Source organism: Poecilia mexicana, unplaced genomic scaffold, assembly GCF_051168715.1.
Source record: "Poecilia mexicana isolate PSO_F unplaced genomic scaffold, ASM5116871v1 scaffold_18, whole genome shotgun sequence".
In the NCBI taxonomy this organism is placed as follows: Eukaryota; Metazoa; Chordata; class Actinopteri; order Cyprinodontiformes; family Poeciliidae; genus Poecilia; species Poecilia mexicana.
In genome coordinates this window covers 18,626,749-18,649,436 of record NW_028263387.1, presented here as the reverse complement: position 1 = coordinate 18,649,436, position 22,688 = coordinate 18,626,749, and the positions used below count along the sequence as shown (strand labels likewise).

Sequence of the window (22,688 nt, the reverse complement as noted above, 5' to 3'; positions counted from 1 at the left end):
TTTGCTTTGTGTGCTTCTTACAAAAACATAACAGTGGGGACACTTTTTGGTCTGTGTTGGGATCTGAGAGAGAATCGTTCTGCCGCTAGCAGTTAGCTCATCACAAACCCAGAGATAAAACACGCAAACTCAGCTGCGTGATAATCACTGATAATCACTTTTACCCACTTCTTCACTTGGTTTTACACCAGTTGGAGAATAGTTTAGTATCAACATGATTTAGTTCTTTCTTGTTAAGATTTTACTACTTTTTACTCGGCGTTTCATGGTAGTTTTAGGTTGTATTTTTAGTATAATAAGTAGCTTTTTTTGCCATTTTATTTACAGTACTTTGGTTGTCAAGTATTTTTTAATTAGCTACAACACTCAAAGTTAGTTTCAGGTTTTGCACACTGCAGATTAAAGGTGGAAGAACTTCCAAAATTATTCTTCTTGTTCTCATTTCTTCACACTACAACAATCCGTCATTTTAACAGCAGTGTGTAAACTTTATATCCACCTGTAAACTTGTTTCTGTGGCTGAAAGCATAGATGGCATGAAAAACGGCCCAGTATATGAGGAAAATCCCATTGCTTACTGGTTCCATAAAAAAAAAGCCCACCAGTAATGTGCCGCTCTCCCTTTTATTTCAGAAAGTAGTCCATCTGAGAGCTTGCATCTGTATTTAGAAGTCACAAGACGATCATATGAAAACCATTTCTGTGTCACCTGAGGCACAAGTCAAACAATCCTAGTGAAAGAACAAAATCACATCTTTTCCTGAGAACAGCAGCAGATGAGGAAAATATGAATTTATAGTCCTGCTTTACCACAGCTGTTGCTTACACCCAGCTGCGGTGTTGGATTTCCTCTCATCAAAAATTTATACCGGCTCGCTTATTATTGTCTGATACTGACGTGAAAGCAGCAGATTAGCAGCAGAAGGTTTTGAAAACGATTCAACACACCCAGCTTTGAATCTGAACATCATTCCCATCTACTGAAGCGGACGTTTTATGCCAAGTTCACATTTTATAGGGTTTTTATGCATCAATTTGGGTCAAAAAGCAGCTCAAGCGCTTAAAAAAACACCCTGCTAGTTTTTGGCTATAAGTTAATATTTTTTTTTGCGTCTGGAAAATAAGCCGTTTCAAAATCCTCCCGATTATTAAGTCACATTCGACGAACACGGCGCTGTTACCCACCAAACCTAGATGAGGCCCAGCACATTTGGTCACCTGGTTGTACTGCTGTATCAATTGTACAATGGCTGCTGGAAAAGACAAGTGTTTTGTTGTTGGCTTACTATTCAGAAACCACTTGCTGGATTATTGTTGGTTGTGCAGGAGGCTCTACTTCTGCTTTTCAAAGATGTATGGTTGTATAATTGTGCATCTGTTTGCAGCCGTTTTCACGTGCGAGTGTAAACGTCGAGTTGGGGGCGTGGACACCATTAGCTTATCTGGATTTAAAGCAACAAGAGTCCCTAAAACGGCTCACTCTGAAAGGCAGAACTGACCAGACTAAAATCTCATCATCTGAGGATGATTTTGTGCAAAATAAAAAGTAATAAACATGTTTTGTGTAGCCCTTAGATGTCCAAGGAAGCATAATAAACCCCCTTTAATTACCCAAGCTTTTTTTTCATGCTCACTTTACTATTCAAAAGAAATGCCCCAGAAGGTAAATAGCAATGCAAAAACATTCTCTGCCCTTGACATTTCCATCATCTGCTGCCGGCAGCAGTGACTTTTAAAAGGCCTGCCGAGTGGCTTCAAATAACTCCACCAGGCCCTAAAACATGTTGTGTTACCTTAGAGGGTGTTAAACCTCCTGCACCTGCACAAAACCCATTCTGCTGCTTTGTGCCAGTGGTTAAGTATCTCTAAAAGCCTTGAATCAGCCTGCAGATATCAGAGAGGCTCTACAGACAGTAAATGGATCAGACTTTGTTGAACAGAGGAACAGATGGAGAGTGAAAGCTGAGCGGCATGGCAGGAAGAATTAATTATTGTTGCATGCTTTGAGTTAATGTTACATAAATGCTAAATTTTTGCGCTCAGATCCTGTTTAGCATAAGAATTAGGGAGAGTTTTAGCTGTTTTATTTTAAACATTTGGCCGGTTTTATTATAATCGTTTAAATGCAGTTTAGCGGGTCAAAGTGTGCTTTTGCAAGCCTTCTGTTTCTGGTAGGAAATGCATTTCAAATGCTTCCACTGCTGTCTGCATTGTACAAAAATACACCACTGCTTGTGTTTCATAACAAGCTCAGAACTGGGCCATTTTCACAGCTAACAATGAGGGGATTAGACGGGGAGCATGACGCCAGATATCCACATCGAAACCAAAGGAGAAGAAAGAAACGCTGCTATCTTGCGATATATGGATTCAGAAAGACGTGAAAGGAAGGTGTTTAGATGTGAAGAGCTGCGTTTGAAAGCAAAACAAACCTGTTAGCCTTCAGTTTTAACCACATTTAGAGGCTGCGTCAGTGATCAAAAGGGGATGAATTTAGAAGAACAAGTTGGTAATTCACAAACTAAACTCAGGAAAGGATGTTCACACGTGGTCAAGTTGCTTTTTGTTAACTGCAAGAACAGGAAACAAGTCGAAGATGCTGTCTAAAGCAACCCACAGCAAAACACTGCGAGAATGGTTGGAAAGTGACCAAAAACAAACCTGAAGAACCGTCTGCTTGTTTCCAGGAGAACTTCAGTCATGTAAATCGGAGATATATAATCTGCCTTGCACATTTTACCTGTTTATGGTAAAATATCTAAAAAATTACAGACTGTATCTAAATCAGGGACGTTCAAACTTTTTATGTGCCAAAATCATCAGCTAAAATAAATAATCAAAAATGTTGTGATTTTTTTCCTACCTACTCAACAATAAACTAACCGTGATGCATTTAAAAAAAAAAAAAAAGCAGATTTTGGTCCACAAAGGTGTCCTTTAGAGTAAAAGTCAATGAGCAGATGTGGTTCTAGTTGCTGGGAAAAGATGATCACCTTGTGTTGCAACGTCTTTGTGGGTGGATTTTAGTGAAAAGTCTCCAATTTATTTAACTTATTGTAATATTGTGGTCAGGGGGCCGCACAAAATTAGTCCGGGGGCCACAAATGGTCCCCTCCCCCCACTTTGGTGAGTAGTTTTAAATATAGTTATTTTTTTATTCATAAATCCACTCAGAGAATAAACAAAGCGATGTAACAAATAGCACCCAGTGTGTTAGTGTGTTTGTTCATATCATAACAATCAATGTACAGATGACTGTGTTTTAAACGCAGTGTTTACTGTAACACTTCACCTTCTCCAGCAGCCTGGATGTGGTGACTGAATGACTCCTGGTGAGCGTTTCAGGCCCGGCCGGGTCGGTCCGGTTTAGTGTTACAGAAGGCGTGGAGTAGTTTCTGCTCTCAGATCAATTAAGAGAAAGAGTGGGGGGAGAAGAAAGTGGTTGAGGAAATGACTTAACATTAAGCTGATAGGTGGAGCAGAGAGGGAGGAGGAAATTTAAAAAAAGCAAAGGAAACTGGTTGGCAGAGGATGTGATAAAAAGCCAAACAATGCAATAACTCTGAAGTTATCATCACAACCTAAACATTGGAAGCAGAGAGAATAAAACATTAAACACGCAGAAATTATATGATCTCACTGAACCTGATGTAATGGATAAAACCACTTGATAAATTAAAATGAGCTCAATAATTTCCATTGGAAGTGCAACGTTGTTTACAGAAACATCATAATACGTTTTATTTATGTTTTCAGCTATGTGTGGTTTTTATTTCTGTTTTATTTTTTATTCATTGTTTTTGGTTACCATGTTTCATTTTGGATATTTAAAATATCTTCCAGCTCCAGTGGTTCGTATTCTTCACAAAATTAAAGTTTATTTGTCTTTGAGAGGGAGAACTTGCATAATTAAGCCGCTATCAATCAATATATCACGTGAAAATTGTCTCAAAACAACAATATTATCGCTTATCGCAATAATTACTAATCGTCCAGTCATGAAAGGTGCAGTCCTCACAAACTGCAGAGATATACTGAAAAGGGAAACATCTAATCCAGCTTTCTATTTAGAAACACATCAACCTCAGAAAAAAGCAGCTGAGTCTCAGTCAAATTCAGGGAGATGTGATTTATTTTCTCTCCACTTTATCACATTTTCTTATCTGTGAGCGACGCAGCGGCGAGGCAGAAAGCTGCTAATCGGATGTTGAAGATGTCTCCAGCTGGGAGAGCTTCGGCCCAGATTTGTTTACTAACTCTCGGCCATTTCTGTTTACATCCTACCAGCAAATATTATTTCCAGAGGAGATTTTTATTACCCTCATAACCCGAAAGTAATTAGAAAATACGTTTGGAGGTTTAATAAAGGGCATAGTAAGCGTCCTTTTTGTCAAAAGTGCTGCTGATTTCAGCAGCTACACTGCGAGGAAACGTGGTTATGTGACTTCAATGCATACTATCCAGCAGCAGGAGGAGGCAGAGGGATTTTTCTATGATCAGAGCAATAAATGAATCCAAACAACTGAAACAAATTAAAATAATATATAAACCAAAGTTTTTCATGATAAGATACATCATAATTTGTTGTAAACATGGCATTATGTCGGAAATGGATCCACACGAAAGAAGTGAAGTGAACGTTGAGCATGTGTTTGAATGTGGCTATGATCAGGGTCATGGGGTCAAAGGTCAGGCTCCCACTTCTACTGGCTTTACACTGTACTAGTTCAGTATTAGTGGATTTTCCGTGGAACGTCTCTCTAGATTATTTGTGGGAATTGAGCAAACCTGAAATATTCCTAAGAAAATGCATCTTGAGAAGCTGAACCTCACTGGTGCGATGCTATTGGCTGGTGTTTGCAAAGCAGCCAATCCAGGAGTGCCTTTTATTCTCCTTGGCACTGATTGGCTGAACCCGACGACCATAGGTGTTAGCTGCTGTTGTTGTGCTAAGACGGTTTCTACTGTATTAATGCATGTTAATGTATATTTAGTGTTTAAACAAATAAAATAGTCAGTTTTAAGTGTTTTTACAGTGGCTGTAATCCCAGTGATCCACTATAATTGATTAGCCAATCCTTTTGATGCAATCCCAGATTAACAGATTATTGTGCTAGATCAACACATTTAACATAAATGTTAAATAATCTGCCAGTGGAACTAGCACTTTTTTTAATCAATATTAAGGAAGTATTTACTTAAAACAAGCTGCTATATCTTGCTGAAAAGTTACTTGTAAGTTAGTTTTGTCTGATTTCTAGTGTATTTAGATACTTGACATGAAACTAGACCAAAAACAATCTTGTTAAGCTTCATTGTTTTTGCAGTGTAACATTAACCTATAACATGGGTATTTGGGTTGTTTCTGCGGGTCTCGTACCAGGGTTTGTTTTTAGCAGATTCAGTTTCAGAGCTGATTACAGGAACTGCCCGCTGGAAGTGTTTATGTTTTTGAGGACAATCTGCTGTGGCGGACATCGCTCGCCGCTGAACGCAGCAGTATGAGCGGACCAATATGCTGATTCACAGAATCTGCTAGAACACATTAAAGGCCTTATTTTCAAGGAGAGCATGTTTTGAAGCCCAGTTCTGTCTGCTGCTGGTCGGGCTGTAACGGCGGACTGCAGGCTGCTGCTCATTAATTGTTTTAGATGCACTACATTAGCCCTGACTAGGAATTATGCTAATATATGATGTTAGCTGACTAATGACAAAATGAAGGAAATCACAAAACAAGTAAACAAACCAAGAAATAGAAAAAGGATATCTAACTAGTTGAGTAATTTAGAATGAAACTTTTAAAACTAAAGTTTGGTATTGTTAGCATTGAACAGATTTACATATATTAAAAATTACTAAGTATTGCACAGCTACGGCAAGATATTGATGTATTTATTTTATGTCTTTGATTTCAGGTGAGATTTTTTTACTTATTTTTTTGCCTACTAGCTTGCGGCTTGTGGGTAAATGAAAAAAGCAAGTCTAGTCAAGTTTGTTTGTATTTATATGCAAGTTCAATGTGCTTAACACTATAAAAACGTAACACAGTGACCAATTATGAACCAGCAGTTAACATTATTTATTATAAATGTCATCAACCGAATCGCCAAGCAAAGATGCATCAGATATGTTGATCAATATTCTTGTTATTGTGAATCAGAAGCAACTCGAAGCAGGAGGGCTTTTAGTCTAGATTTAATGGAAGTCAGTGTTTTGGCTGTTTGTTCCAGATCTGTGGAGCATAGAAGCTGAATGCTGCTTCTCTATGTTTGGCTCTGGTTCTTCAGACCAGAACCAGAAGACCTGAGAGGTCCGGATCTTTAATGATTTGTGTTGCTAAGCCGTTCAGTGATTTATAAACTAAGAGTCTGTTCTCCTAAATTAAAGCACCAAGATAATTTATGTGCAGGCGAAAATGACTGAGCTCTCCAGGTTTCTGCTTGTCCAGTGAGCAGGACGGTGGAGTGGACGTTGCTGCTGTGATCGGGTCGGGATTAGATTATTTAAAGATGGACTTGAAGTGCGTCACGTAAACCCCTTAAGGCGGTATTTATACCGCCCTGACTTTTACGCCGCACGGCGCCTCAATGCTAATAGCTGCTGTTCCCTTCTCCTATTTATAACCGCGTCTTCTTTATCTGCCTCTTTCCCCCTTTCCTTCCCTCCGTTTCTCCATGCTGTTTGCGTCACTCTATCTGTGCATTGACAGAGGTGCAGAGGCGGCTTCGCTGAAACAGAAGCTGTCCTCCTTTCTCTCCGTCTCTCTCTCTCTCTCTGTGTCACACACTCAGCCCCAAACAGAATAACTGTTATTTAAAGACGAGAGCGGCTCATTTAAGGAAAAAAAAAGCCTCAGAGAGACGGAGAAGAGGAAGGGAAAGATGGAGGGAGAGGACCAAGGGAGGTACCCAGGGATGGAAAGATGAGAGAGGAGGAGGAAGAGGATGATGTCATTCTTTAACCCTATACCACTCCCCTCTTTTTCCTCCTTTTTCCTCCCTATTCTCCACCTTCTCTCTCTCTCCAGAAGGACTATATTTAGATTTATGCAGCTGTGTGTGTTGGAGCTGCTGATTCTTATGTATCGCTGCTCCTTTTACCAAGCCCTCCTCTTCCTCCTCTCCATTTTTCCCAGCCACATCATTGCTCCCTCACCTTTTTGCAGATGTTGTATAATTATCAACAAGGCTTATTTAAAGTGAAAAACATCTCGTCCCTGCAGCCCAACTCTGTTTAAATAACGTCCCTGTGTCATACAAAAAGTGCCATCGCTTTAAAAAAAAAAAAAAAAAAAAATCTAACGCAAACACACGGATGCTTTCAGGGGTGACTGAGAGCAAAACTGGAAATAATATTGTGTACAAAAAAATACCAGCAGTAAATACCGCCTTTGTTTATGTAAATAGCAAAGCGCTGCTGCTTTATTTCTACACGGCCTCTACAAACACAGGCAGCGTGTGACTCACTGCCAGAGGAACATTTCTGTTGAAGGGATGGCTCACATTTTATTTTATTTTTTTCAAATGAGCATCTATTTAAAAGGCACGATTGGATTTTGACTCTATTGTTAAACTTAAAATTGCACTTCCAATGGCAATTTAAATTAAATATTAAAATGTAAATTAAGAATATCTATTTTGTATTTTCATAAATACAGCAAAATGTACATAAATCTGTAGTCATTGTGGAATATTTTACTCTGGTTTTGATTAGTCTGTGGTTGTGTCCAGATTCAGGGGCTGCATCTCTAAAACGTTCAAATTCGTTCCTGCTCTTGCCTCAGAGTTTGCTCTGTTGCCTAGCAACCGTGACATCAGCATTCCAACTTAAAGGAATGTAGCTGTTGAGTTTTCCAACAGCTAAAAAATAAAATAAAGAAATCCAGCCTCTAAAGTAGAAATAAAACGCCACAGCTCTTAGTGTCTGTGCTTTGATAAAACTGAACTTAAGTTTCCCATTTAATCAAATCCAGTTAACTTTAATTAAGATGCTTGTTAGCTAACAGCTAGCTGTTTATCAGCAGATAGCTACAATAGATGATAAGCTATCAGTTAATAGCTAAATATTAACTGGGAGATAATATTTAATATATTAGTTAGCTATATCAGTTAACATTTCAGCATTTAGTTAACAGTTAATTAGCTGTTAACTAGCTGCTAACTATTATTTGTTAGTTAACTGCTGAAATGTTGCTAGCTAGCACTACTAGTTAACAGTTCATCAGTTAGCTAACAGCTAATAGTTAGCTAATAGCTAACTGTTAACTAACTGTTCAGCTGTTAGCTAACGGTTTGCTAATTATTAACTGAAGGCTATGTTAACTGTTATTTAATACCTAAATGCTAACTATTAGCATCTTACTGATGCTTACCCTTATACTGAACAAGCCTGTACCTGCTTCACCTTTCTAATGAAAACATGACAGATTAGAATATTACACCAGACTACATATATATATATATATATATATATATATATATATATATATATATATATATATATATATATATATATATATATATATATATATATATATATAAAACTATTTTAATAAAGAAATGTGGGCTTTATTAATGAAAAGCTTTAGTAATACCTGTGTAAAGGTAATTTTAATTTGACAAACGAGCCTCAGCAGAGCTCACAGTCTAATTTATTTTGTAGGCTGTGTTGCAGTAAGTGTGAGGTGTTTCCTGCTATAGAATCTATCAGATGTAAAATCAAGGTTAAAAATAAAAATAGTATTGTTCACTTGACCGGCCGCCTGGCTGAGGTTCTGTTCGCAGTGTGCGTTTCACAGAGGAAGGTCATTTTTATCGACTGCAGCCCGCTGCACTCCTTATAAGAAAAGAAGCCGTACATTGGGTCTCCTGTGTGAGCCTCAGTGTGTTTGGCATTATTTCCCACAATGCTGAGGTGGCTTTTTTAATTACTTGTCACACGGGTTGAAATGTTGTGACACACTCCGGTGACGAGACCAAAACTGGTTTCATTTTAGAGCCGGTAACATCGTCAGGTCTAATGATTCCCTCAGTATTTCATTAGGAAGTCAATCATTTTGGCTTGTTGTGCAGTAATTGTTCTATGTGCACAAAGTTTTACTCTGATTTTCATCCTCTCTCCTTTTTTCTACGTACTTTTTCATCCACGTTTGTATTTTTTTTCTCGGTTTTGTTGCAAGCAGTCTTCAGCAGCAGGAGCTGCTGCCAGGTCTCCGGAGCAACAACTAATTTGAAAGTCTTTTTACAAAATGTGCCAGTAATTGAGGAAGGCACTGTAAATTTAAAATAGATATATATTTTTTTACGCTGTTGCTTGTGTCTATTTATCTAGATTCTCCAGCTTTATAATGCAGTGTTGATGGATTAAAATAAACTCTTTAATGTAGCTGCACTCCATCTTTAAGTTATTTCACCGACATGTTGGCAGTTTTCATGAAAACGTCTGCAAGTTTGTCCTTTTATACAAGTTTTCTAGACTTACCTTCCAATTATTATTCCAACTTTTTGAAATGTTTTGCTTGTTCCCAACTTTAATTTCATAAGTTTGTATTAGATTGTTGAACATCTTTTTAAAAAATAAATGTTACAGCGGTTTCCAATATCTGTTTGTGAAGAGACGGTGCAAGAAAAGAACAATTTCCAAAATTACCTAATGGAGTCGTTTGTTTTCTGAATTGGAGTTAATTTTTGTCCGCCTACTCTCTTCCTGAGTCTGCTCGGGGATCAGGCGTAGGTGGTTTACCTTTGCTGAGTGCGGTGATTTCCTTTAATTGAGCTGAAACCAACAGAAATATAAAACTGAACTGTTGTAAAACTGATAGTGAGTGCCTTGTTCTGCAGTTACTGGAGTAACAACTACATTTCCATTGTCAGAAAACATGAGGCTTCCTCGTCAAGCATTAAGTTGTTAAAAAACAGAGAATAATTTTTTTCTTTTCTCCTCAGTTTTTTAGGCTTTTTCGCATTCTTGTCCTTCACCTTTTTACCCACATTTGTTCTCTTACCTCTCAACACAAATGCAGTTTTCACGTCTTTATTTCCTCCTCTTTCCTTTCAGTCCCATCTTCTCCACATTCAGAGATGGTTACATTTCACCTTCACAGTCTGGGGAGAAAAAGCAGAAAAGACAAGGGAAGGAGAAAGATTAAAAGAAAAACAGAAAAGTGGAGCGTAAAGTTCTCAATCTAACCTAAAGACGTGTTGGTGGTGAAATAAGTGAGTTTGTTGAGGAACAGTGGGAACTTTGCTGCCAGTCACTCAAACTGGCTGCAGTTCAGGAACAAACTGGAACTTCTCAGCGACTCACCGAGTGTCAAACCAAAAACAGCCAAACAAAAACAACTGCGTCGACAACGGAGAGAAGACACAGCGAAGATTCGTGCAGATAAAAGCTTCATCAGAAGAAGTAAAGGAGACCTAATATCTGGACTTTATATCGTTAGATAAATTAACCTTCAAGACAAACGGTAATGAGGAATCAAAGTTTTCCGTCTTGATCAGATTCTGACTTCAGTTTGGAAATGTTTGCAGCTGTTTTGGTCACTTTTTTATTTGAAATCAACGCTTAAGTTCACTTACATTTGCAGATATTTATTTATTTTGTGCTCCCAAGAGCTCCCATCACAGCATTTCAATCAAGTTAATGTCTGGACTTTGACTAGGCCGTGGCAACACATTGATTGCTTTTGTTGCAGGGTTTCGGGTTGTTATCTTCGTGACCCAGTTTGGGCTTAAGATGGACTCCCTGCAGAGTTGATTAATGTTTGATTCAGTGAGAATTACTGCAGAACAAGCCCAGATCCCCACCCTGCCACCACCGTGCTAAACAGCACATTCATGTTTTTTTCTTATCGATCCGTAACTCAACTAATGATTATTTTAGTAATCGATTATTCTGACAATTAACTGGATAAAAATATTGGCTCATTCTGCAGATTTTTCATATAACCACTTATGTAACTTTTAAAAGTATGTATATTTATTTTACATATTTGTTAAAGTTGTCCCCAGGTTGCGACAGTACGTTATGAGACAGATCCTGTTAAAGCATCAATCTTCTCCACCTCCTGCGCAGCCACACAGCGGGTTATTGACAGTGCTAAGACCCGCCTCCTGGCTCTGATTGGTTGGTTCTAGTTAGCACTGGGAGAAGACAGAGGAGCTAACAAAGTCTCATAACAAACTGTCATCGCCTGGTGACAGCTTTAACAAAAATGTAGACAATATATTTTTTTATAAAAGTTATTGCAGCTTGAAGTCTTTTTTCATGCAATACTAGAAATACATGAAAAAATGCAAATAAACAAAAATCTGAATTAATATTTAAACATTTATTCCATGAAATGCAGCAGCAGCAGCATTCCTTTAAGGATGCAGCTAAAATAATACTTCCAACATCAACATGTAAAAAGCTCAGTCTTTTCTGCTTCACTTAACATCAATACACCGTAGGACTGATCTGTTGATTTATCTTTTTTTAAATCTAATTAATACTTTGACAGCAACAGTTCCTCATTAACAGAGTTTTTGGCAGAATTTGAACCAGGTGAAGCTAAAACTAAAACACTTGAGAAGTTCTGACCAGAACTTATTAAATAATTGTCTTTTTTTATCTTATATGAAAAATGTGTAGATTTTCTGTACAGTTTTGGGTTAATCACTTCTTTTCAGTAAATAACGTTCTTTTGAGTCTGTATATTCCACTTACTACATTAGCTGACAATTATTTCAATAATCATCATGATTAATCACTTCAGCCCTAAACTCTCTGTTCTCCAGTTTTGCTCTCTTGTTGTATTTACTGCCACCTTTGTGTGGAGGATTTAAGTGCATCGTCTCCTGGACTCCATGCTTAGCGCCACTTACTGGTCTGGAGGAGTAAAATAGCGTTTTGGGGCGTTCTCTCTCTCTCTGTGTCCATGTAGATAAAAACATTTATGGAAATTTGTGTAGATGTGTTTTTAAAACCGATAACTGATTTTGAAAAAAACAAACAAAAACAAAACAAAACAAAACAAAATCTCTTTGTGTTTTTCTTTACACCCTTAAGATCCAGAGAACTACAAATGCTGCACTTATAATAGACGTATATTCAACTAATAAAATAAAATGTTTTTAATTATCTACTAATTTCCCTCCTAAATCCAGTAGCATAAGAGTGGATTTAGTTTTTCCTGTGATCTTTCATTCCCGTGGCTGTGACTGATTTCTTAGCTACTCACACTTTTAGTTTTCTTCCTGTTTGACTCCATGGCAAAGGGAACAGATGGTCTAGGTGAGCCCAGAGGAGGTGAGAGGGCTCTGGGAGTGGAGGGGCTCCAGGCTCCCGCCCTCTTCACGCCTGCAGGTTAAGATGGGTTAAATTTAATCCTCTCCTCCTGTGATTCTGTCTGCGGGTAAAAACCTCGGCTCTTCCAATGCTCAGTTGGTGCAGAAAGCAACTCATGAACTTTTTAGTTTGGTTCCAAAAAGAGGAAAATAATCTATTTAGGACTTAATGTTCCCTGTTGAAACCAGTGTCTTTGATGGATTTCATGGTTGTATTTCCTCAGATGGGATGAAATGTCTGTCTGTGGGAAGGACTTTCTTTATTAGACCTGAGCAGCTAAGTGCTGCGAAGGCCTATTGTAATTGTACTGTTTATTATTTTTTTTTGTGTTTTTAGTAGATGCTTCATATTGGGGTAAAATAATTTAGCATCTTTGTGTCAACAAGTCATTTAGATTCCTCTTTTCTCCTGCAATCTAAATCTGGATGAAGATATAAATCTGAAATGCTGCCTGAGGCAGAAAAAACAAGTTTCATGCCCAACCTGAGACGGCCGATGATTCCTTCTGCAAGGTTTCCTTTTCAATCACGAGATCTGATCGGTTTAATAAACCTTTTATCTTCACAATCATCAGGTTTCTGTAGCTTCTGTCTGCATCTTAGCATGGTGACATTAGCATTGGTTTGAAGAGATGCTAAGTATGAGGTGCTGTTTGTAAAGTTACACAGTAAAATATTAACAGTAGTATTTTGGTTTGAGAAAAAAAGAAGATTCATTTTTCAAAGTCATATTTTCGCCATGTTATTCATACATTTATAAATGTCACATAGTTCCAAACTAAATATTTAATTCACTAGATAAATATTTCACTTGCAGATTAAATATTTAGTTGGGAAGTTTGTTTGCCGGATCCAGAGCGAAATACTTAGCTAAATGTTTGAATTTAGTTTGTTCAGTTTAGTTTGCTGAGACGTTTGTTTTCTGGACAAGTGTCCAGAAAACAAACAGAAATGCTGAAATACTGAGTTATTTTAAATCGCCTCATTTGTTCTAAGCTGAAGTTTATTCATAATAACTAGAGCATAAATTAATTACAACTTTTATCGTTTTGCCAAAGACAGGAGAAATCCTCCAACCGTTAAAATCTGATGCTACTCCATTTCTGTTTACATTTTATGAAGAAGGAAGTTGTGCTCAGCGTCTTCTTCAGGCGTTTTCCTGTCGACGCAGCGCCCCCACAGGCGAGGAGGGGAACAGGCTCTTCAAAGGGTTTGGATCGCTTGACGCGGTGCAGTGTGAAAACAAAACGCACCAGCTGAAAATGTACCAAATGTTTCAGCTTTCGTCCCCAATCGAACAGAGTAAATGCAGTCATAGTCGATAAAGAGCAAATGAGTCTTATTTGTTGTTGCCATGTCCTGTAATATCGCCTGTAACTCCGTGTGCAGTCATTTGGTTTTGTGTGATGCTTAACAAGCTGAGCTGATAACTTTCACACTCCCAGGCTCCTGGAATCAACTCAGATTTCATTGTGTGTGATATGTAATCCCTGGGTTTCCACTGTCTGTGTGAAAGTCTGAGTTTTCGATGGTTTTACTGTGTTTGCAGCCAGCAGGTTGGTTCAGTACGACAAACCAGGTGTTTTGAATGTTTGTGACAGATGTTAGGACTCGGATTCAGCGCAGAATCTGGAGGAATTTGCCGTGTTTGTGGACAAATGCCATCCCCTCTCTGTGTTTGTAAAGCAATGTTCTGGCTCTCCTTTCCTCATCACCTGAGAGAGAGAAGAAGAAACTTGTGCAACATGTGCTGGAGCTCTTTTGCTCACGCTCCCACTTTGTCAAACAGTTTATTTTCAAACACACAGAGGTTCTTTTGGGAATGGATTTAGCCGACTTTCTGGCTTTTAACGTTTTCCTCTCTCTGTGTTTCCTCCCACCCATGGCTCTCCCAGATGCCCCGGTGGCAGAGCTACATGACCTGTTCTGCAAGAAGCTGCAGCAGTGCTGCGTGCTGTTTGACTTCCTGGACTGCGTGGCCGACCTGAAGGGGAAGGAGATCAAACGTGCGGCGCTTAACGAGCTGGTGGAGAGCGTGGCCACCAGCAGAGGAGTCCTCATCGAGCCTCTCTACCCAGAGGCCATAAAGATGGTAAGACTAGCAGGAAGGTCAAAGGTTGAATGAGTTGGGATGAATTTAGTAGTTTTATTTATTTATTTTATTTATATATATATATATATATATATATATATATATATATATATATATATATATATATATATATATATATTAAACTTTTCAACATTTTAAGCAAAACTTAAACATTTGGGTCATAAACATAATTATGCTCTGATGTTATTATCTCCATTTTTTTATGTATTTATTTCAATCAGGTTTTTAAAAACAAGAAAACAAGCAATCAGAGAAAACATGTGCATACATAACCAAGAACAAAATGATTTGTTTTCCACTGCTTTTCTCTTTGAAAAGGAGCAGAAATAAGTGAACACTTGTTTATTAATCCCAGCCTTTATCTCAATTTTACTGACTCAATAATTATACATTTAAAAAAATAAAACCATGTTAGAATAGTCATGTGCCTGTTCAATGTACTGGGACTAAAGAGCCAAAAAATAAATTATATTACATAGACAAAATGGTTACAAACTAGCTCATAATGAGACAATAAACTCTACGGATCATAATAATAACAATCATGACAACAACTGAACACAGAGGATTAGAATATTTGCCAACTCCCTGCCAATAAATTCTTCTTAATCTGTGTTATATAGCAATAAATAAATAAATGCAAAAACAGAGGAAGAGATAGAAAAACTAATGATAATAATGATAACCATAATAAGATAGTTGTTGTAACTGTAACTGGAGTTGTTTCTTGACTTTAGTTACAGTGATGATAAACATTTTCATAGTTGTTTGGATGTTTCATACAGATCTGGAAAAACTAAGAGCCCACTGCACTGAATCCCACTGAAAACCTCCAGGTTTATCCACCAAATATTGATTTCTGAACTCTTCCTGAGTTAAAACATCAGTATTGTTGTTTCTAAATTAATATTAACTTGTTTTCTTTGCATTTTTTTGAGGTCTGAAAGCTCTGCATCTTTTTGTTATCTTGACCATTTCTCATTTTCTGCAAATAAAAACAAAATTTTCACTTGGAATCTCAGAAATATGTTGTCAATAGTTGTTAGAATAAAAGAACAATGTTCATTTTACTCAAACATAAACCTGTAAAGAGGGCTGCTGTCATGGCGCAGGGGTTAAACACAGCCCACATATGGCAGCCCCAGTCCTCGATGAGACCCTTCAGGGCTGCACAAGCAAGAAGGTTCTGTGTTCAATGCCTGGCGCCGGTCTTTCTGCATGGAGTTTGCATGTTCTCCCTGTGCATGTGTGGGTTTTCTCCAGGTACTCCGGTTTCCTCCCACAGTCCAAAAACATGACTATTAAGTTAATTGGCCTCTCCAAATTTCCCCTAGGTGTGAGTGTGTGTGTGAATGGTTGTCTGTCTCTGTGTTGCCCTGCGACAGACTGGCGACCTGTCCAGGGTGACCCTGCCTCTCGCCTGGAACGTTAACTGGAGATGGACACCAGCACCAGAAAATGGATGGATGGATAAACCTGTAAAGAGTAAAATCAGAGAAACTGATCACTCTAAGTGGTTTCTTAATTTTTTCCAGAGCTGCATTTTTAAATTCAGTGTTCCCCTTAACTTGTCCCCTCCCTCCCTTATCCATAAATAGAAAAAGAAACAGCACTTAGTATCAGCATTGACTAGAACAAAAATATAATAACTGATAATATTACAATACAAAGGCTCTTGTAAGGAAATATTCTGTCCAACGTTTTCACTAAATCATCTTTATGATGCAGCCGACATGTTGGATAATCAAAAGGGACATAATCCAGGATAACATCCTGTCTTTGTGTCTTGGAGGAAATTTTTCCACTTATCCGTTTAAGGAAGAGACATTTTCCTGCACACAGAGTTAACATTCTCTAAAGCTTGTAAAGGACGAGCAGCGCCACATATTCATGTTATTTTATGTTTTTTAAAATTATACTATAGATCCGTAACTCAACTAACGATTATTTTAGTAATTGATTATTCTTTTGATTATTCTGACAATTAATTGATTAATTGGATAAAAATATTGCAGATTTTTTTATATATAACTACTTAAAGCTCCAATAATTTTTAAAAAGTGTATATTTTTTACATATTTGCTAAAACTGTCTCCATGTCATGTTGGTATGTTGTGAGACAGATAACCTGTCAAAAGATGAATCTTATCCACCTCCTCAGCAGCCACACAGAGGGTGATTGACAGCACTAAGACCCGCCTCCTGGCTCTGATTGGCTGTTTCTAGTTAGCACTGGGAGAATGCAAAGGAGCTCATTTCTTTCAACAAATATGTAGACAAATGTTTATTTATAAAAGTTACTGCAGCTTTAAGAAGAAATTCCCAAATTTCAGTTCAATTAATGAACGCCAACATTCCCAAAACTACAATTTGCAAAGGTGCCAGAATATTAAACGATCGAGATGATGTGGAAATAGGTCAAAAGTGGATTGAGAACAAATTTAAAAAGATCTCCACGCACTAATCTAACCTGCATGGCATCAAAAAAAAAAAAAAAAAAAAAGAGCATCTGGATGAACTGATAAGAGTGAGAATGGAGAGGAGAGCAAGAGCTAACAAAGAGGGAAGCATAAGTCTGCACACATGATGACAAGAAGAGGGATGGAAGGAAGAGATAAAGTGGAGCGTGCTGCAGAGAGTGGACAGCAGAGATCCCAGAGGAGCAGGAAAAGCCTGCAGCACCTATATAGCTGCTTATGGCATTCAGCAGCTCTACCCAGAGGTGTGAAAATGGGGTGGAAGGAAAGTGGAGGAACGATCCAATGTGCCGCTTTCTGCTTAAGAAAAGTCTCAATAATAGCAACGTGAAAAAAGAAATTGCTCTTTTGCAAAAGTTGCAGGGATGGGCAGCACCTTAGAAATTGGTGCAGTGCAACAAAACACAGAGTAACCTAAAAATATGCTTCTACTGTTTAGAAGATATTAGAGTCAAACTTGCTCCTCTGCATGAACTAATGAAGCCTCAGGGTTAAAATAAAAAACAGATTATACGATACTTTAAAAGAAAAAACAATCAGATTAGAGATCAGATCATGCATAGTGGTGGAAGCAATCTCCAGAATATTACCTTCTTCAACAGCTAAATACCCAGAAAACCACATAAGGAGAAAATAATGCAATAAAAAACAGCCTCTTTTTAAACCAAACAGAGATTTAAACAGTGCCTTTAATGAGCAGTTAAAGCTGCCCGGTGCAGATGGATTTGCTGAATTAATGATGACTTAGTGAACAGTCGTTGCATGACTTATCAGTTCTTCCTTGAACACAGGCTGGCATCAGCATTAGAGATGACCAACACCGGCTGGAGTTGCTTGGAAACTGAAAACGGGGCTGAAGATAGATTTTTATTCTTACCTGCAATGCAACAGCTTCTTCGTCTGACAGAGCGTGTGCACTGCTGTCCATTCAGCCCATCTGTTCGGTCCAGAGTGACACCAAAAGATGAAATCTGGAGCATTTTTGTTCAATGATTTAATTAAATCAACGTATTCCTGTAATTATCCAGGAAATAAATACCTTGATTTGCATAAAATCATTGTTAAAACTAAACTAATATGGTTTGAACTCTGTATTTCTCCAAATTAGGGAACAATTTGAAAACATTTTCTTCTTACCGCAAAGATTCTCTTGATAAACTGGTTATTAGAGAAAAAATGTCAACGTCTTCTTCCTTTGCAGCCTGGACCGTTTCTAGTCTAATGACTTTATCTCAATGTTTATTCGATTAATATAATTCGATATTTATTTTTTAACATATAAAAGATGTAATAAATATACATCTTTATTACATTTACATTACAGATGAAATTTAAATGTCGTCTGTAAAGATAAGCAGACGACATTTAAATTTTCCTGATGTGAGGTTGAATATGCAGCTTTGGAGCCCCCTGGTGACTAAAAGCTGCATTTTTTCGGACGATAACGAAAGGCATCGGCGAGAAGAAACAATCGTTTCTGGCTTAAAGTCTTCACAAATATCACTCAACTGTTTGGAGCAACAGACCAAAAATATTATTAGATATGAATAAGTGATGAAAATCCAGGAGAGCTGCAGGAGAGGGTGTGGCTGTTTGGAGGGGATGAATGGAGAAAAGTCTGTTTTCAAAGTAAAATCACTGCAAATTATTCAAAATGGATCAGAATAAACTAAAAAATTGCATTTTGAAAGATGAGGTCATTGTAGGAATGTTTGACCATGATGGACATCAATAAACCCGATGTCCAAAAACAATAACATGTTCTATTTTATTATTGCTGGTTAGAATAAGATGTCCAAACTAATCAGTTTAATAAAAACACTGCCCTGTATGTCAGAAATACAACTTTAAAGGAAAATTCAGGCACATTTTTAAAAATGTGCGTGTATTCTGCACACACTGATATTATGATGTATAGCTTTGCGACATATCATGTATACAATATTTATTTATCTAATTAGGGTGTTTAATTTTGACAGACGACATCAAGTCTTTAAACCACCAAATATTTTAGTTTTCCCTGTCAAATTCTCCTAAAATGCTAAATGCTACGAAAGTCAGATTTCCTCATTTCTGCTTCGCCGATCTCGTCCCTCCCATGTTTTCTTTTTTCCAGATCTCAGTAAACATCTTCCGCACACTTCCTCCCAGTGAGAATCCAGAGTTTGACCCTGAGGAAGATGAGCCGACTCTTGAAGCCTCATGGCCACATCTGCAGGTACGCCATGTTCTCGCTGCGGCATGAATTTTATTTACCTCAGTGCTAAAAACAAAGTATATCTGCAAAACATCCTGACTTTTTTCAGTTTACACCCATAGATTTTAGTGTTACAAACTAAAATTAGCAGCAGAGCATCAGAATATCCCTGCTGGATGTTGTCATTCATAAAGTAGGCAATCCCTGTCATTAAATGCACTTTATGTCAAATTGATTAATTGCTTGAGAACTGGATCCTCTGGAGCTGAAGGTTGAATTTAATCAGCCATAATTTAAAAGCTAGGATTATATTTCAGATCAGAAACAGTCTCTTTATGTCCTTAGAAAGAAATTAGAGAATTTTAGGATGTTCCATATATTCTGCCATATTTTATCTTTTATAATCTGTTAACTTCTTATGAGAAAGAGATTCTGAAGACTGGACTCTCTGTCACGGATTAATATAAATAACTATAAAATGTATTTCTGGATTATGAGAAGCTCATTCATATCCTCTCTTCCCCAGCTGGTGTACGAGTTTTTCCTGAGATTCCTGGAAAGTCCGGACTTCCAGCCATCCATGGCTAAACGCTACATCGACCAGAAGTTTGTCCTGCAGGTAATCCCCTCCCATTCTCGTGTAACCCAGATTCACAGGATCCTGTTTCAGTGCCTCGCCAAAGTATTCGCATCACTGGCATCATGTTACAACCACAAACTTCAAAGTGTTTTACTGGGATTTTGCAGATAATGCTAAATCTGTTTTATGAACCTTTAAGCCAGTTGTGGACACCGATAGCTAAAAGGTCAGCTACGCTAACCCAAAGCACTAATCTAAACATTAGCTCTGCTTAATGCTAAAGCACTACCCCAACACAATATATGATCAGAAGGTAAAGCGCTACATCAATACGGTATTTAGCAGAAGCTAATGCTAAGCTGCTACACAAACACAGTATATTAGCACAAGCTAGGGCTAAAGCGCTATATCAATGCAGTATATTAGTGGAAACTAGTGCTAAAGTGCTACACAAGTTTAATGTTTCTAATGTGACAAAGTTTTAAAAACTTTAAGGGTTGTAAATACTTTCACATAAATAAACACTTTAAAATATCCTAAAGACTTCTAAATGTTAGTATTTCAAGTCTTTAATCATTTAGTACAGTAACAGTTTTGCTGTTTGTCGTTGAAATCTCACAGTGCAGCAAAAAGCAATAACACTCCTGAAGAGTCGCTGCTAGAGATAAGTGCGGGGCGTTTGTAGAATTATTGCAGTCGGTTAAGTTGCAGCGCTGCATATTTTGTGGCTGTAATTACGTTACGTGTGTTTGCAGCTCCTGGAGCTGTTCGACAGCGAGGACCCCAGGGAGAGGGAGTACCTGAAGACCATCCTGCACCGCGTCTATGGAAAATTACTGGGCCTCCGAGCGTACATCCGCAAACAGATCAACAACATCTTCCTCAGGTATGACCTGGACTTAAACAATGAAAATTAAGCCTCAGTTTGCATTAAAAATTATTTTACAAGAAATTGCAGCAGTTTCCTTATAACAAACATACTAATGTTCTGAAAAAACTCTGAATAGTGTCAGCTTAATAATGCAGAGTTATTACAGAAAGGAAAAACTTGAAGGCTACTTTTAGTTTTGATGTTTCTAAGAATAGAAAACAAAGGCTGCAGTCGTCCCGTGTTTTATTAAAACGGAAACCGTTGGAACTGCTGACTAATCAGTAGGACGTTATGCATGAAACCTTTGTTTTCTCCTAAGAGTTAAATCCTTGTGACCAGAAAAAGAAAATCTTCCTAAAGTATGTAATAATAAATACACCAGTATCTGATTCTGTGAAGTTTTAACCCTGCAAACCCAGACATAGAAAAACACGAAAGAAAAACAAAACAGTTCGGCGTCTTCTGTGGCTTTTTAAAAGGTTTTATGAAAGTTTATTAAATGTAACATAAAAATATTTTGCATTTTGTACAAGTGTTGCATAAAAATTTTCTACTAAATAAAATTCCCAAACTGATCAATACATTTGTGTCAAAAATCCATATCAAAATTCAACATTTGTACATTTTTTGGCTTGAAATTCGGGTAAAGTAGTATCAAAACACTGGTTCTTGAAGGGTTAATGACATTAAATTAATCAAAGAAGCTTAAATTAAGTTAATTATTCATCCTCCTCATTATTTTTTGTGACAGTTTCTCCCTTTTTTTTTTATATATTTAGGTTCATTTATGAAACTGAGCACTTCAACGGAGTGGCAGAGCTGCTGGAAATCCTGGGCAGGTTCGTACAAGCAGAAACACCCAAACATCCGCTGAAACAGGAAAACGCATCATCAATAAATAGATGTTTGTGTTCATGACTGAACTGCGAACATTTTAGTTTCAGCCACTGCGGCAGCTGTTCTTTAACTGATTATCTTCTGATATTTTACTGAGAAATTAATTTAAATAGGGACAGGAAGTGAGAGACTTCCACAACGAAATGTTGTGAGTCATGTGGTTGTGTAACATCTTAAAATTGTCTCTAAGGAAACAAAATGAGCAAGACAGAGATGAAGCCAAACTGATAAACAAGTCGCATTTCCTCACACACACAAACCAATTAGATGTAGATGAATAAAGAGAGGGAGGAAGCTGAGGCAATAATAGGACCAAGGTGTTGCTATCTGGTTTGTTTTCTACCTATGACCTTTCTGAAAAACACAAACAGCTGAATGCTGGGTTTGAGATTTTTAGCATTTCAGAAAAGAATGATGGCTCTATATCTGAGCAAAGACAAATAAAAAAGAAAAGAAAACTAAAACTCCACTACAATCTCAAAATATTTGAGCCATTTGTGAAAACATGGTAATTAGTTAAAGGTGTAGTTTTGGGATTTTTTAAGTAAGCTGGTGTTAAAACCAGTTGATATTTTACTTGCAGTGAATTTCTCCCAATTTGGATCAATATAGACCAGTTAATCCAGGAAGTTGAAATTAATAATTAGTTCTAAAACAAATTTCTACCATCACAAAAAACTCTAATGTCAAAAACATTGTTTGAGGGAAAAATAAGTAATATTTAGATTGTATAGTTTGCTCAATGCTTTTTGTCTTTAATTTTGTCATTCTCAGAAAGTGGGGTTAATATCACTGTAGGTTAACTTTATTGTGGAATTCAGTTTTTATTTTATTTTGAAAGGCCTACTTCCTGTTGAGTAGCCAAAGATTGCAGAAGAACAGATCAGTACAATTTTGACAATGTCTTCCATGTTTTGTCTGAAAGAAGGAAAATAAATAGTAATAAAAGATTTTGGATCTTAATTTTTTTGTTTTTGCATTTTTTCTTGATAAATATTTGTTTAGTTAAATTCACAGATTTTCATGCATCCCTTACTTTTCCAAGAATGACATATACTGGATCTGTTACCATAACATTGAGAACTATGCAATAAATAACTTATGAGCCTTTTTAAACTATCATAATGTTTAAATCAGATGATGATTTATGTAAAAATATATGACAGAATTCCAGGCAGACTAAGGATCTAAAATAAAAGCAAAGCAATACAGAACCAATACACAATG

At 37.3% G+C, this 22,688-nt stretch overlaps 1 protein-coding gene across 1 annotated transcript in view; it reads left to right on the top strand.

Annotated features, from left to right (window-relative positions):
- ppp2r5b (protein phosphatase 2, regulatory subunit B', beta) overlaps positions 1–22,688 on the top strand; it is a 40,805-nt gene that overhangs the window by 7,322 nt on the left and 10,795 nt on the right. The window contains exons 2-6 of the mRNA XM_014985509.2: positions 14,222–14,418; positions 19,033–19,134; positions 19,640–19,732; positions 20,449–20,579; positions 21,344–21,403. Coding sequence (XP_014840995.1) covers positions 14,222–14,418; positions 19,033–19,134; positions 19,640–19,732; positions 20,449–20,579; positions 21,344–21,403 — 583 coding nt within the window. The remainder of the gene's footprint in view (positions 1–14,221; positions 14,419–19,032; positions 19,135–19,639; positions 19,733–20,448; positions 20,580–21,343; positions 21,404–22,688) is intronic.